The 15,797-nt window shown below is 41.0% G+C and overlaps 1 protein-coding gene across 1 annotated transcript in view; it reads right to left on the bottom strand.

The window, feature by feature from the left end:
* The window catches only part of rptor (regulatory associated protein of MTOR, complex 1), a 209,728-nt gene that overhangs the window by 61,282 nt on the left and 132,649 nt on the right, over positions 1 to 15,797 (bottom strand). Inside the window, exons 11-14 of the mRNA XM_085355198.1 lie at positions 11,283 to 11,358; positions 8,039 to 8,140; positions 1,408 to 1,491; positions 282 to 392 (exon numbers count right to left, since the gene is read on the bottom strand). Of these exons, the coding sequence (XP_085211324.1) occupies positions 282 to 392; positions 1,408 to 1,491; positions 8,039 to 8,140; positions 11,283 to 11,358 (373 nt within the window). The remainder of the gene's footprint in view (positions 1 to 281; positions 393 to 1,407; positions 1,492 to 8,038; positions 8,141 to 11,282; positions 11,359 to 15,797) is intronic.

Raw genomic sequence — 15,797 nt, 5'->3', positions numbered from 1 at the left:
GAAAGCTCTTCCGATGCCACAAGCTGCTTCTGTACTTCAGGGTTTATCATGTTTTTCGTCTGTAACATGAAACAAAGTGACGAGCAGTGAAGCTCGAGATCAAAGTCTGCGTCTGATTCAAACATCTTCAAAAAGTGTCGGAGGAGTTAAATCAGATAAATTATTGTAGGAAACAAGGAAAAAGTTAATTCAAGTAAATGAACCTTTTTCAGTCTATGAAAATAAATATAATAATATAGAATAAACTGGACTTTGAAGTGTGAGAGTGTGATTTTACGTACGCTGTCCACAGCGAGGATTTTAGCCCAGATGAAAACCAGCAGCGGCCGCAGCTCTCTGGCTGAGCTCTGAAGCAGCTTTAACACGTAGGGGAAGATCCCCACGGACAAGGCCTGAAACACAGAACAGGCAAACATGGAGCGCTGGTGTTTATAAAGCTGTATTGATGTTACCGTTATGGGTCAAGCTTTGCTGTTGAACCTGACCGTCCAAGTGTGAAGGCCGAGACGCACCTGTGGTTTACAAAAGTCAAGGCGAACACCAGAATGAAAAGTAGCCGAGCACAAGCTGGGAGCCCGAAAGACTTGTTGAAAATACAACCTGGCTTTGGACTTATTTCACCTTCCAGCTAAAAGAACGAGAGATCCTCTTTTCGAGGAGCGTGCTAACAATTTGGCTATTATACAATATTCAATTAAATAAACTATCCAACAGCAAAAACACCATACTTTGGGATTTTAATCTTAAACTTATATTGATCTGAATTACAAATGCTAAATTCTAAAAAGATTTTCACTGGAGGTTTTACAGATGCAGCAGCGTCCTGTTCATAATAAGATAATAATCTGGTGTTATACGTGTAACTAAAAAAAGCATACAGCTGATGGTTTTACATTCAGTCTTCAGATGTATCTGCTTTCTCCTCAGTGACGGGCAGCAGCACCTGACTTTAATCCACTAAAAACACTAATATCCTATTTAAAATATAAATAAATTAACAAAAAAGAAGACAAACTGCTAGCAGCATGCTAACTAGTACAGCCAGGTCCACTGCCCATTTCAAAATGCAAGAAATCTAAACAATAACCTAATATTCAGCTGTCATAGTGTTTTTAAAACCTAAAAAAATTGCATAACAGATATTTTGCACATCCTGACACAAGTCTTAGATTCTTCATTTTTTTCTGTCTTGGATACGTTTACAAAAGTGAATATTGTCGAGCTTTGCAAACCTCTAAATCAGTGAAAACAAACTCAGTTTCATATTTCCTTTTAATAAAGAGATAATGATGTAAGCTATGAGAGGCATGTGTTTAAAGGACACGTGGCGCTCCCTGCCTCCGGTGCTGAGCACAGGATGGAGGGTTGCGATTGTTATTTTTTTAAACATTCATAGCAAAAACGCACCAGACTGACGGCCCAGGGTCCCAAATCCAGAAACCGTCCGAGCAGGTCCAGAGCACGCAGCCGGTGCACCTGACTCAGGAGGACCTGAAAGAGAGCAGAGGTCAAAGGTCGATGCTGCCGCCTCTGAACTGAGAGGAAGTCTAAGATTAAAGTAGCAGGAGGAGGAAGAACAAGAGCAGAAATGTCGTAGAGGTGCAGTAAAACAGGTGGCTCTCCCACCAGTACTGCTAACACACTGGCACCAGATTTCATGAGTGGGCGGCAGGGTGCGTCCTCTTGGCTGCCATGTTATTTGAGATCTTACTGCGATACTGGTACGGGTAAATACCTGATTGGGCTTTTTTTTCCCTGCAGAGAAATTTTGGCAGCCACTTAAGCCCCAAAGGAAAATCCCCTACCCTTTTGAATGATGTAATTGGCATTCTTTTGTTGTTAATTGGGGTTTCATTTGAATTGTTTTTTGTTTTGTTTGTTTTTTACCAAAGAGACAAAAATAACAGGAACATGCACAGATTTCTGTCCAATGAACTCATTGCCGCTGTTGTATGCTGCGATCATGCTTACTGCCGCGTGCAGTCAGCCCCACAGGCCGATTCTGAGCCAAGAAAAACCCAAAGCAGCAGAGATGCCAAACGGGATCACGATGTAACGGTTTTGGCCAAGTAGAAGTATTTTAAGGACGCAAATGTTAAGCGCTCAAATTGTATGCGTGTATGTTTGGTTGGACTAACATTATGTGCAGTGTGCCACAAAGCCTGTGTGAAGGCTGGACACTGGTCCATCCCCATGTGACCACCCTGCAGTGTGTGTGGGAGCAAGCATATGGAGGAACCCAGGAATACACACCCACACACACACATACATTAAGAAATTTCCAGGGAATCATAATGTATTAATGACTTCCTCCGTGCCTTCGACCCGCAGGGTGTGACCACAGAAACAGATCCGGGAAAGACCGGACCAGGGATGCCTTCAACTCTGAGGAAGTGTGTGGGAACAAGGAAGTGTGTGACGCAGGCGCGTGCTCTGCAGGAAGGAAAAAAGCCACCTGGCAAAAATACTAAAGAAATCCTCCTGATCTCGGTTTAAAGGAAAAAAAAAATCTCATTCCTCATCCAGTCCCCACCCCTTTCCCAATTCTCTATATATTTTTAGATGCATAGTCAGTGTAAAAATGGTCATAGCATGGTGACATCACCCACTAATTAGTGAAGTCTCATAATGAAGCCAGGAACTGAGCAATTTCCCCACCGCCATCTCTTTGGACCCGGACGCGACGAATGAGCAGTAGCTCTAACAGTGAAGTCACGGACACAACACACCCTTGACTATCCTTCCTTAATGACTGTAACAATAACCATAATTCAAAAACGAACTTAATCTTTTCTTCAATGTAACCTAAAACTACTGATTGAGCCCAATAAAGTCATCAGGGCAGTTTCCACAGAGGGCAGAGAGAAAAGAATCCAAGGGTCGTTTTCTGTACGGTGCTAGACAACTGCAAGTCTTTGCACACCCAGGAGTCGCCCCTGCCAGCAGGTTTAAGGCACTCAGAAGCTACAGCCATCTTTAACATTGTTTACAATTAGGCCATGCTTTTGAGGTGCTCAACTTTGGAACAGCCTTCCTTAATGCATCAGTTTGGCCAAATCATTAGTACTTTTTATAGGTCTATGGATGGAAGTTTGTTATTGATTATTGCAATTAATTTACCGATCTAGTATTTAGATTTGATATCTGTCCAATTAGGACTTGAAGAGCTGGATCAGGTTTAGAGATGGCACGATACCACTTTTTTATGTCCGATACCGATACCGATATCATAAATTTGGATATCTGCCGATACCGATATGAATCCGATATAGTGTTTTTTAATCAACAAAGCTGTTTTTTAAAATATCTTGCTGCATTTTGCAAGTCTGCAAGTTCATACTCAAGTTTAAAACAACAACTACACTAAAGCTATTCTGTTATACCTGTATACAAAAAAAATATTTCATAGTTCAGCAATACTGATCAATCTAATAAACTTAAACCTACACCATCCTCACTATTCTGGTATTTTAAAGAGTACTTAGCGTAAATATTAAGCAACCTAACTAATAGGGTTCCAACTCCCAGCAACAACAAAAATAAAAAAATAAAAAATAGGGAACCACCCCTCACGCTCCACCTCATGATGCTTAATCGACGTAATCAACCTTAATTTGATGAAGTGTGAAAAAAATGCACAGAAATCAATTATTTTTCAAGAAATATTAAATAGATTCAACATCTTTCTTCAACAAAATTGCAGACTGCACAGATGGTACCTTCCCAAAGGAAAAAGTACTATAGCTTACTAGGGTATATATATTAGACTTAATAGTCACTATATACAGTAATTGACTTCTATTCATTTTACATCAAATTAAAACTTTGGGTGTCAAATAATTATTTATTAAAAGCTAGACATTTTAAATGAGAATAAGAAAGAAAAGTATGTCTTTGTGCCCCCTTTTCCCTGTTCATGCCCTATCGGCCCCCCTGGCTAAACTTTGCTAGATCCGCCCCTGCACAGTTACCAGCGTCAGCTACGTAGAAAAGATCCTGGTGTAGAAAGTAATATTAAATAAATTCTAACAACAGCTTATCAAGCTTAAACGTGCTGCTGTTGTTCAGCCGCTGGTTTCCTCTTTCTGGTGCAAAGTGGGCCAAAAACAAACTAGAGACACGGACTCGCGACAGAAAAGCCGATCAGCTGATCATTAAGCAGTTTCATGATTGAAGTAGCAGCCGGAGAGCGAGAGGCAGTCGCTCGTTAAGCTTAACGCAGGAATGCTTTACATTCAGAGATGGACTTACACACTTGCTTTACTTCTCTCGGGGATAACTTTGTCGGAGATGAAATGCCAGGTTGCTAGCGAAGCTCCACATGCTATCCAGACCACCGACAGGTCCCGCATGCCACAGCCGCTCTATCACGTGATGCATACTGCTCCGACGTGCTAACGTTCTGAGGCAAGTTACGGCGTGTTGCAAGTTTTGTGAGGTGCTTTCGTGATATTTGGGTCATTCTTACTATTCATTTGAGTCCTAATGACATAATATGGTATATTTAGTGTAAAACTTGTCTAATGCTTATTTCTAAACCATTTTCTTGTATGTTTAACCCCCCTCTACCATAGAACACTGATATATACACAGGATAAATACATTAAAAGTAAATTACTTTTATTTTAGCACAAGTCACTAAAGTACTATGTCCCCAGTCATGCTTGCTCGACTTCAGTTACAAATATAACTTAAAAAAAAAAAAAAATCTAAATTTTTCATCATTTCTGGATTGGCTTATTTCTAATGTTCCTCATCAAATGTTCTTTTTTATTATTAATGCACGTTTAATACTTAAAATCTTTAAAAAATGTTGTGTCCCTGAATCAACTGTCACCCCTGTTACTCTGATAAGAATTCCATAGAACACATCACCTGATTATTCTTTTAGTCACATGACACTCCCGGATGTAACATATTTTGGAGGGAAAACTTTCAAGAAGAAGACGAGTAAGTACCACTCTTTAATCAACCCTTTTTTCAATGTTTTAGCAAGATTTTGTAATGTGGCAAAGCATAACACGTCCAACCTGTTACGCTTATTAATAGTGGAAACAATTTTTTTTTGGTAATTTTTATAATATGGCTAATAAACATGTTAAAAATGGTTCTTAGTGGTCACCATGTACTAGCTTGTTGTTCATCATACTAGTAGTAATGGCTAAGTTTAGCATAAAATCTCCCCCCTGTTACCGTCACCCCTGTTATTGCTATGCACTGTAACATGAAATTTCCTTGCAGATTTTAAAAAGGGACATTGTAGCTTTTAGAAAATGTAAATATTACTATAACTGTGTATTCAAAACAGTTATTAATAGAAAATTGAATGTCCTGTAACAGGGTGGACATTTGGCACGTCATGGGTAAAGACTTTGATTTTAAAAAATATTATAATATAATATCCTTAGCTGGACCAATACATTTTTCTTATAGGTTGAAAATCCCTCTTTTAGATGAAATGTTAAAATAATTCAAAATTTTGTATTTTTTGATGAAGAGTGATCACACTGAAATGGCACCGAATAGTAGGAATGACTCATTTAATGGATTGGATTACATTTTTTATTTTTCTCCGATATCCGATCCAGTAATTTAGGTCAGTATCGGACCGATACCGATACGTAATATCGGATCGGTCCATCTCTAATCAGGTTACAATGGAACAATTCAGTTTAGCTTGCTTCGTCAGGACTCCAGTTGCTAAGAGGATAGCTAACATAGTATGCAGGTAGCTAACAGCAAGGGTTCAATAGTTAGGAGGTACTTTCCACCTGAAATACTTTCAGCCATGAGGTTTTCCCCCTTTGTTCTCACTCTGGTTATGTTCAGTGTAAAAGTTGGTGGAGACTCTTTGTCACACTTAAAATAACATATTATGTTGAGGTCAACTCAGTCAAATTAACATTATGTTGTTTTAGCTCCACTCAGTGTGTGAGGGGTTGCACTCACAGCGAGACCAACAGTAGGGAAAGGAGAAACAAGCGTAACTAGAAACAGCAGCAGCAAACAATCAAGTACGTTCAGATCATTTATCTGATAGCTGATGTTACGTTACGGAAAAACAAGGTGGTCCGAATCTCTTCCTCACCGTGAGGAATACAGCTTTGTGATTTAACAGGAGATTAATGTCGTCAGACACCGCGGGCGTTGTATCGGAAGTGAAAAAAGTTGGAAAGGAATTTATAGAGTGCTACACAAATAAAATTGTTATTATGATTCCACACAGCCCTAATCATAAGCTCATTTTATGCAAATAAATATCTGAGCAATTCTCTAAACATGCACACACATTAAAGTGCGTGTGCATGTTTACTGGAGCGGCTCATGTGTGCAACAACATGCTTCCCATCCCCTTCAGTGCAGTGAGTAAGCGCTTCCTCTCATGACGCTGTATGTATGAACGTCGACGCACGTTGCGTCACGTTATGATGCACCTGCAGGTATGAATCACCTGGGTGATACATAGAGAAGAAGATTAAAAAAAAACAACACGTGTTTGAGTGTGTTGTTGTTACTATAGCGTCACAACTTGGAAACATTGTAACTCCAATAATCCGTCCAGGATGAAGGACTGCTTCCTGGGCTCTGTTGTTCTCCCTTTGCTCATTTCATTAAAGAGCGTTATTGATGGTTTCCTGCCCGTTGCTCATCTTTTTTGTCACTCTTTGCACTTTTCAAATTGAGTCAGATTATATTTTGGCCTTTGACTGTAAATCCTGTAAGAATTCACCCGACTCTTTAGCTTCATTCTTATGCAACTGCATACTTAAATAGGTAGAAAACCTGTTTATGTGCCCATCAATTACATCACGGAGCAGGAAGTAGCCCTCACACTAGATGACATTGCCCTTATGGTGTACAGCTGCAATATGTTGTGTAATCTCAAAGGCTGCTGCTCCTTTCCTCTTATATCCACATCAACAACACACACACACGCTGTACCCGGTGCTCGCCGATCAGTCTGCCTTTTCCTCAGCTTTTAACGGCTCCCGACAGAACTGCTGTATGGACGTGCTGCTGCTGGGAGCGCGCTGAGTCAGCAGAAAATTACCATTCAACACGGACAGCTACTATGCTGTGATATAGCACTACTATGTACTGTGATATAATACAACTGTACAACCCCGCGGGGTGATGGTGGTGGTGGAGGTGGGAAGAGGAAAATGAAGCATATGACCGCAGTTACTCAGCAGCTGATGCACTCTACGAGGACGTGCCCAGATTTCACTCTTGGACCTTTCACTCTCTCCAGAGTGTGGTGGTTTACACGTTCGCCTAACGAGATCCCGGGTTTGATCCTGGGAGGAGACACTGATGCCTCGTTGGATTGTGCCAATCAAAAACTCGGCGCTACCCGCTGTAGCGACCCCTCGTGAAATAAGAGAGGAGCTGCAAGCCGCTTCTACAAAGTTCAGCGCTACAGAAAACACAACATTCATGTCGCAGGTTTTCTTGCAGGCTTGTAAAAAAATAATAATTGGTCTGAAAATAATGAGCTCAATTTGCAAGAGGGACGACCTGAAGGTAGGAGTATGTTGTGTAGTAAATTAAAAGAGACCTGTTAGCACTGTGACATTTGCAAAACAAAGACTCATACTGATACAGAATTATTATTGCATGTTGAAAGTATAATTGCATTTCATTTCATTTTCTTGTCTTTTTCAAGCATTTTTTATCTTCATCTTTTACTTTAGTGTCTCTCTTTTGGTTTGCGATCTCCGTTCCACGTTTTGCATATGAAAGCTGGATTTTTATATCCTTTTCTATAGTTTTCTCGTTATATTTGACTGGTTTATCTGCAATGGCGAGGTGGAGAAAATTAGCGTCTTGCTTTTATGAATTATTATCTACATTTAAATGGAAATGTGGGCACAGAAAGCAGCGCCTCCTTAGCTCGCTTAGTTATTTCAGTGGCCCGAGTTCAGTTCTGTCCCCGGCCATTTGTTAGACATTTTACCCCACCCCCCGTTTGTCCTCAGCAGTTCCAGTCTCATAAAGCTGTGGGTGTGTGTCGAGGTGTGTGTGTGTGCGTCTGTACCTGCAGTACAATTGGGAGCTGCTCAGGTGGGTTTCTGTTCTCTACGCCCATCGTCAACCACACCTGAAACGCTGTCAGCTGCTCTGCGAAGAAAGGACTGTGCTGTGGACACAAGAAGCAATGAAATATTTATCACCATTTCAAATCATTTATTCTGCTTCAGCTTTCTCTCGCTTTCAAATGGACACACACACACACACACACACGCTCATAATGAGGTAGTCCTGCAGTTACAAGCCCATCATTTCATAAAAACATGAACATAATGAGCTCAGGAGTGACACCGCACTGCAGTAACAACATAAATCCTGATCTGTCATGATCACCTTCCCTTCTCCTCTCTCTGCTGTCATGGCACATTGTCTGATTGATTGGCTGCTGGCCGCAGAGTTTTCGATCACGCAGAGTGTTTGAATTGCGACAGCCTCGTGTAGACCGCTGATGGATGTCGGGAGGGGAAAATATCAGCGCTTCGCTGTTGGATGGTTACATTAATTTGAGCATAATCAAAGCTTAATAACCCTACACACTCAGACACTGACACAATTGTGAAAAGTAGCGCTGCTTACTTAAAGATGACACCTGTGATGTAACTAAAGTAACTACTTTTTTTCATTTGTTACTGTTGAGACTTTTGACAGACACAGCCATACAGTACTGTGTGTAACAAATGTGTGATACTGTATACCAATGAGCGAATGTGGGTGAAGCTGTCAAAATTAATTAAAAATTAACGTCACAGGCATGTAGTTAAATAACTAGCTGAGTTGTTGCAAGACAAGAAATACGACAAAATGCTGGCTCATCAAATCCCAATAAATTCATACACAACATCATTTTGTCCTGAATTTGGTCTCTGCTTCCTGCTTTGGACCAACATCTTTACACTGACATAAACTTATTACATTTTTAAAAACTGAACACTGATTTTAAATGTGTTGCCTTGATAAAGTAGTTACTGTGATGAATGACACAATTTTCCTTTTTTAGCTGCAAATTACATAAAAGATATTTTAGAAAGATTTATAAAATGCCATGAAATATCAAAAATACATAAAGAAATAAAGTTATTACATAAAGTAACAAAGATGTGGGGCACGAGTGGCATTTTTGGTTCCATATGAAATAAAATATGACTGTTGGGGTGTTTTACAGGTGCTAGAGAGGAGTTAATTAACATGAGCAGAGACTCAATCTACCATAAATAACATTCTCCTTTTTTTTTCTTTACTCAGCTGTGACAAAGCCCAACAAAGAGAGCTAAAGGAGTCAAAGCACATCAGAGAGGAATTAAAGGCTCCTGAAAGACGGAGCAGGCAGATCTGCTTTAGGAGTCCTCAGAGGCTCAATTATAGTGTTGGTAAGTGTTTTTAGCCCAAGTGCAAGAGAAAGTAGGAGGAGGAGTGAGTGTGGAAAACTGCTCCTGGGGGAGCGATGCTCACCTCCCAGGGCCAGGTGGAGAGAAGGTGGAGTTCCCATATAAGAGCCCTAACATGGGAAAAGCTGCTGTGTGTTCTCCATCGTTGTTGCAGAGTCTAGTAACCGTTGGTCGGCTCATTCTTGTTCCCACAGCATTATAAGCAATGATGCTGCAGGATTTTTTACTTTTATGTAAAAGACTGTTATTAATTATAACAATACTAAAAACAGTGTCCTTTCCAGAAGCTCCAGCTGCTAACTTACTGGACGAGCTCCTTAATTTGCAACTATCAGGCAAAGCTGTAATGTCTCGGATCTATAACAAACTGTGCAGTGTAACCCCAGCCCGCGTTGTGGGCCTCAAGTCCACATGAGAGAAGGAGTTGGGTATATCTATGTCAGATGACGTCTGGGACCTTTCTCTGGTAAACTCTACATCACTCTGCGCCCGTCATTCCCTGTTACAATTCAAAGTAGTCCACAGGGCCCACTTATCTAAATCCAAACTAGCTAAGCTTGATCCCACTTTAGACCCTCGCTGTAACAGGTGCGGGTCTGATGATGCCAATCTAACCCACATGTTTTGGACCCGCCCTGCCCTGGCAAATTTTTGGGAGGTGGTTTCCTGCACTTTGAACAAGGCTACTGGCCTGAAACTAGCTGTCAACCCCTACTTGCTCTCTTTGGTACAGCGGGAGAGGATGATAAGTACATTCACGGAGCAAAGCGCAGGGTGCTGTCCTTTGGTTCCCTCTTGGCTAGAAGTGCCATTTTGATGAGGTGGAAAGCTGCTGCCCCGCCCTACTATGGTCAGTGGCTTGCTGATCTCATGTCGTGTCTCAGTCTGGAAAAGATCCACTGCTCCATCCAGAACCAAAAGGGCACATTTGATAAAATTTGGGGTCTCTTTCTGGAAAACTAAACTTCAACTCAATGGATGTTCCAGCTGACTAATGGATCTTCTAAACCCAACCAAGTAGTTTTGTCACATGAGCCTAACAAAGACATTTTGTTGCCAGAACCTAATCAAATCGCTTTGTTGTTTAAACCGAAGTAATTTTGTTTCATAGTCCTGACAAATTCAGTTGTTTAAACCTTCTAAAACACGTTTGTTCCTTTAACCTAACCAAGTAGCTCTGCTGCCAAAACCCAATAAAAGACTTTAGTTGCTTAAACCAATCAAAGCTACAAGATCACAACAATGAAACTGGCCACCTGCAAAGGCCCTGAAAAACATCACTTATGATGTTGTAGGGAAAATACACCAAGACAGTGTTACAGATACGCTGTTGACTCACACAGATACAAAAAACAAAACAAAAAAAGTGTTACGATGACCCATATTTGTTAAGTCATCATCAGCTCAATCAGCTTTTTTGAAGAGCGCTTCCATTACACTCAGCATCTCCATCACGGCCCCCTGCCTCGTCAGTAAATATAACGATAAACAGTCGAGCGGCTGAAAGTGCAGGGCCAGTGCTTTCTGAAACTATTTTTTTATTTGACGCTCATACTTGAGTTATTAGACTTGACATTTTACAATGTAATCCGCCGGGGATGAGTGTGTGCGAGTGTGTTTGAGAGATTAATAGAGATGCTGTATATGCGGGTGGTGGCGAACTTGCAGTGCAAACAAGAATAGTTTGTTGTTTACAGGTGTCAGTGCTGGACACATTCAAGATGAAAGACATCCATCAATGCTAGAGGTCCCCTAGCCTCCAAGCTTCATGCATTTAATGCCAAAAAACACAACAACATGATGCATCAGAGGCATCAGTGGCTCTGTGCTTATTTGTCTCTCACACACACACACACACACACTTACTCTGAAGGCGGTGCCCTCCTCGATGATGGTGGGCAGCTGAGAGAGGCATATGTCCACGGCCAGGTCCCACGCTTGCCTGTAGAGAGGAAACACACACACACCGCATGTAAGTGACATCATATGTCATGAGGAAGATCCTTAAATAAAACTTATTTTCAGGACTTTCCAGGAAGAATAACAAAAAATAAATAAATGAATAAATAAAAAAAAAACTGCCAATCACACTTGGTAGTGTGGGATGGCCAAAGGAAGATCGCATTAAACTGTGGCACCGTTTGCTACCTTTACGAGTTAGAAGCTGCATATATCAAACAGCTAAGACTCAAAATTCTTTCCATACCAGGCATGAACTGAGACCCTGAATCCAAGAATTTAGATCCAGTGATATTTTCTAAAGAACAATGTGTGCTAGCGATGTATTATAGGGTAAGGACTCTGTGACACTTCACCTTATATCCTATATACCAGAACTCCATATGAGTCCAGGCCAACTGTCGTAATACCTTCATACGATGTTGTCCACAGTGACCCTGGTAACAAACAGACTAATTTTATCCATATAATTTCCAGAGTCTTGGAAAATAATTTGTATGTATCCTTCACCTTAATGCAGGAGCAACAGTAAATTTGGTGCGGTGGTATTTTTGTGGTGGTTCTCCAGTCTTGGTGACTGTACGCTACACATGTTTTAAACCATAAGCAACATGGCTCATTTCACACAGCTCATTATTATTGGGCTTCAGGACACTGTGTAAACTGGAAACGCCCCCAAAAACAAACCATGGATGTTCAGAGTGGCGGCCAATTTCCAAAAATTTCCAAAATAGTTCTTTACATAACAGAAATAGTCTTGATGTCGATTCTCTGGCCTTTAATTTATTCCATTTTTAACCAAAATACACGTAAATATTAGGGGTGCAACGATACACAAAATTCACGGTTCGGTTCGGTTCGATACTTTGGTGTCACGGTTCGATATTTTTTCGATACAAAAAAAAATGTTCATGCCTTTTTAATTTGCCATTTATTAAAATTATAAATATATATTTTAACTCAAAAGTACAGTTTTTAAATTTAACGCTAACCCTTGTGCGTGTTTTTTATTTTGACAGCGAATGCGCACCTGCGGACCACTTATGTGCAGCCCTGGTTATTTAGCTCGTCATATTGCAGCCACAGAAATTATTTTGTCCATGAAACCATAAAGCTGCACTTTCTTTTTGCCTTAGTCTGATTTGTCATAACTTATCCGTTTTGTGGTAAGCTTTTCTTTGGCTGTCACTTCTTCACCCTGACCCGTCTTATTTGGCTCAGCAGAACTAAAATATATATCCTGCTGCTTTTACACACGCACTCACATAAGCTCAGCGATTCTCTGCGCAATCAACCTCTCACATGTTTAAGCTTGCTGTGGGAGATTTCACTTGTCATGTTTGCATAGTAAGCTAACGATTAATAAGACGATGTCAGAGGAATTGGTGCGCAAATTATCATCACTCACAGATCAGTGCTGTCGCTCTCTATACACAGTTCAGGGGATTGCAAAGTGAAAGCAAAAAACAGCGCAAATTCAAACGCGATTTCAATATGTCACATATTGACAGTGGCTCACCGATGCCAATGACATAATAACCCAGCTACATTTCCGAAAGAATGCAAAAGCATTGACATATTTTTTTCCTTCCTACAATAGCCCGACGGGCAGGGCAGAGAAAGATTTTGGTAGCCCGACTGGAAAAATCGCTAGCCCCGGGACGTCGGGCTAGCGATATTGCGAGCCCTGTATCTGATTGAGGAATCACTCATCTTTGGAAAAGAGAGTTTATTACAGAGAAATGTCTCTTTCCAAAATAAAAGTTATACTATCCACTTCTTCTGGGCTATATTCTCAGCAGCATAAGGAGAATCATGTGCTAACGGCTGTCTAAATGACTCGGCTAAAGTTTGTAGCATGCGTGCTTGTTGTTTTTGTCTGCTTCCACTTGTCTTTGCACTAGGATGATGTCGGCGTAAATGTGCAGTCATATTCGTTGTGTTCCCACTAGTGCTTTCAGGTTAATCTCGTTGAAATGACCTTAACGCCACAACACGGCAAATCTCCGTTAACGAGCTACCGCCGATCGCCCCGTGCATGGGGCTAGACGGCCAACACGTTAACGAGCTAACTGCGCTAACACACTAGTTCCCACCCATGTAATTGAGCATTGCATGGCACATCCAACATACTGTTTTACTTTAGTCCATGACTCGCTTACCTTCAGGGTCATACGTCAAATGAAAACCAAAATAATTCCAAACGCCAGATCTGAATGAGAGTGGGGGAGGTGCCCTGCTGCTCTTCCTTCTGACTATGCTGTCTGTGTTGAGCGCTCAGTGAATCTGCATTCGACTACTCCGCCTAGGCTGCACTGTCGAGCCTAGGCGGAGTAGTCGAACGCAGATTCACTGAGCGCTCAACACAGACAGCATCGTCAGAAGGAAAGTTGATAAAATAAATTACAAATTTTGTATTGTTCGATACATATGCATACCGAACCGAAAGCACTGTATCGAACGGTTCAATATCGATAGGAATATCGTTGCACCCCTAGTAAATATTACATTTTATTGCTAAAGACTTGGCAGGGATTTCACTATTTACTGTTTTTTAACCTCTTGGTATTCTCCAGATTAACCTGAGTCTTGTCAAGGGTTGGAGGTAAGCTTAGGGTTGGGTTTTGTTTTAGCACCATCCTCAAAAGGTAAACTCTCAGATCTACTGATTCTCATGTAGCCCCAAGCAGAATCAACAAAAGCAGGTCATAAACCAGACCTGGGCCATTTTTTCCATCCTGCCACTAACACTCATTTTGCTCAGCTCACGTTTTCTCCCTCGCACTCCTCATCATGCACACGGGCTTCTTTAAATTCGCAGCCTGAGGTCCTGAGGAGGGCAGTGAGGAGCCTTTAATCCCGTTGGAAACACAAGCTCTCCTCTCATGGCCATCATTTCTAATTCATGGGGTTATGCAACTCACATCAAACCTTATCACAGCTTCTCTTTTCTCTCTTTCTGCCCGTCTCTCTTCTCCCTTCACTTTCCAGCTCCTTATTGCAGACAATTGAACTCTGGGCCTCGATGGGGCTTTTTCCCCTCAGTTAACAGGAGGCGGGGGTTGAGTCATGTTCCCAGTCGATACGCAGCAACGTAATGTGATGCTGAACCACTGATGCTGAGTTCACTCTGTCTGAGACTCCTGCTTTAATGGCCTTTCCCATTATCTCAATGTGATATAATAGAGTTGCACTCTTGGTCAACAGCACATTGTTAAAGACATAATGGACCCACTGATGAATGTGTAACATGCAAACATGCAATACAGCATGTAGAAAGCATTTGTGGCTATTCCAGCTTCTGTCAGCTGCTGCAAAAACAGAAGCGTATATCTATTCAGGAGCCGGTGTAGTCGCCTTCCAGTGAAAATATTACCCGTGCAAACACACACTACTGCTCTATTAAGAACAGATGCTGCTCGTTTTACAGTGTTGGTGCCATATGAGGCCTAATTTTTGACGTACTAGCCCTGATTATATTCATGCACTGTTTCAACTAAGACTTCTGTTTACATGAATATCTTACATTGCAGTTAGCAAACAAATGATTCCTCTAGATGCACAAGTCAGAGTGCTGTATTGTGTTATTTTGTTTTTATCCAACTCATTTTTAAAGACAAACGTGGAACAACACCTTGCTAACCAACCCAATCGGGTTTAATCCTCGTGCTTATTTAGACGCTACGCTGAAGTTGCTACAGTAGCTTTAGACTAGCTGGGCAACTTATTTCTAGAAGTGTGATGAGGCTGGCTTAAAAAGTGAGCCAGCCTCCATAGACACACATATGAAGTTGTCGAAGTTTAAAGCAATAAAACATTATGCACTCCACACTGTATATAAATGCCACTTGTTTTGCACATATTCAACTCTGTATATTTTATATATTTTATTATTATTATTTTTTTTTTATTTTTTTATTTTTTTACTATTTAATTTGTAAAAATGTGTATACACACACACACACACACACACACACACACACACACACACACACACACACACACAGGAAAATATTTAGTATACACATCCAGAAATGCATACACTATTATATATTGTACATATATTTATTAGTTTCAGGTTGGCCATTCTTGTATTTTGCTCGTTTGTGTTGTTGTGTTTGCACATCTCTGTTGCTTGTGGGGCTCGCACACAAGAATTTCACTCGCATGTGCTGTGCCAGTGTGCCTGCACATGTGATGTGACAATAAAAGTGATTTGATTTTGATTTGATAAAAAGCCTTTTTATAGTCTGATACAAAGAAAGGGTTTGGTCTCAGTGGGCAGCTTATCCCCTTTTTTAATAACTCATATCCAGCCTTGACTGACAGTCGTCCTGACATAAGGAGTCGACCGGTGTCGGCTGGGCCTCATCGTCGCTCATCACTGAATTAGACCTCTGCTCTGTTTTGTGCTGCTGATGC

This window comes from Diplotaxodon limnothrissa, linkage group LG6, assembly GCF_057381915.1.
Source record: "Diplotaxodon limnothrissa isolate DT_005_m linkage group LG6, D_limnothrissa_male_GT1.1, whole genome shotgun sequence".
NCBI lineage: Eukaryota > Metazoa > Chordata > Actinopteri > Cichliformes > Cichlidae > Diplotaxodon > Diplotaxodon limnothrissa.
Note: the sequence above shows the minus strand (reverse complement) of the source record. Positions and strands in the feature narration are given on the sequence as shown.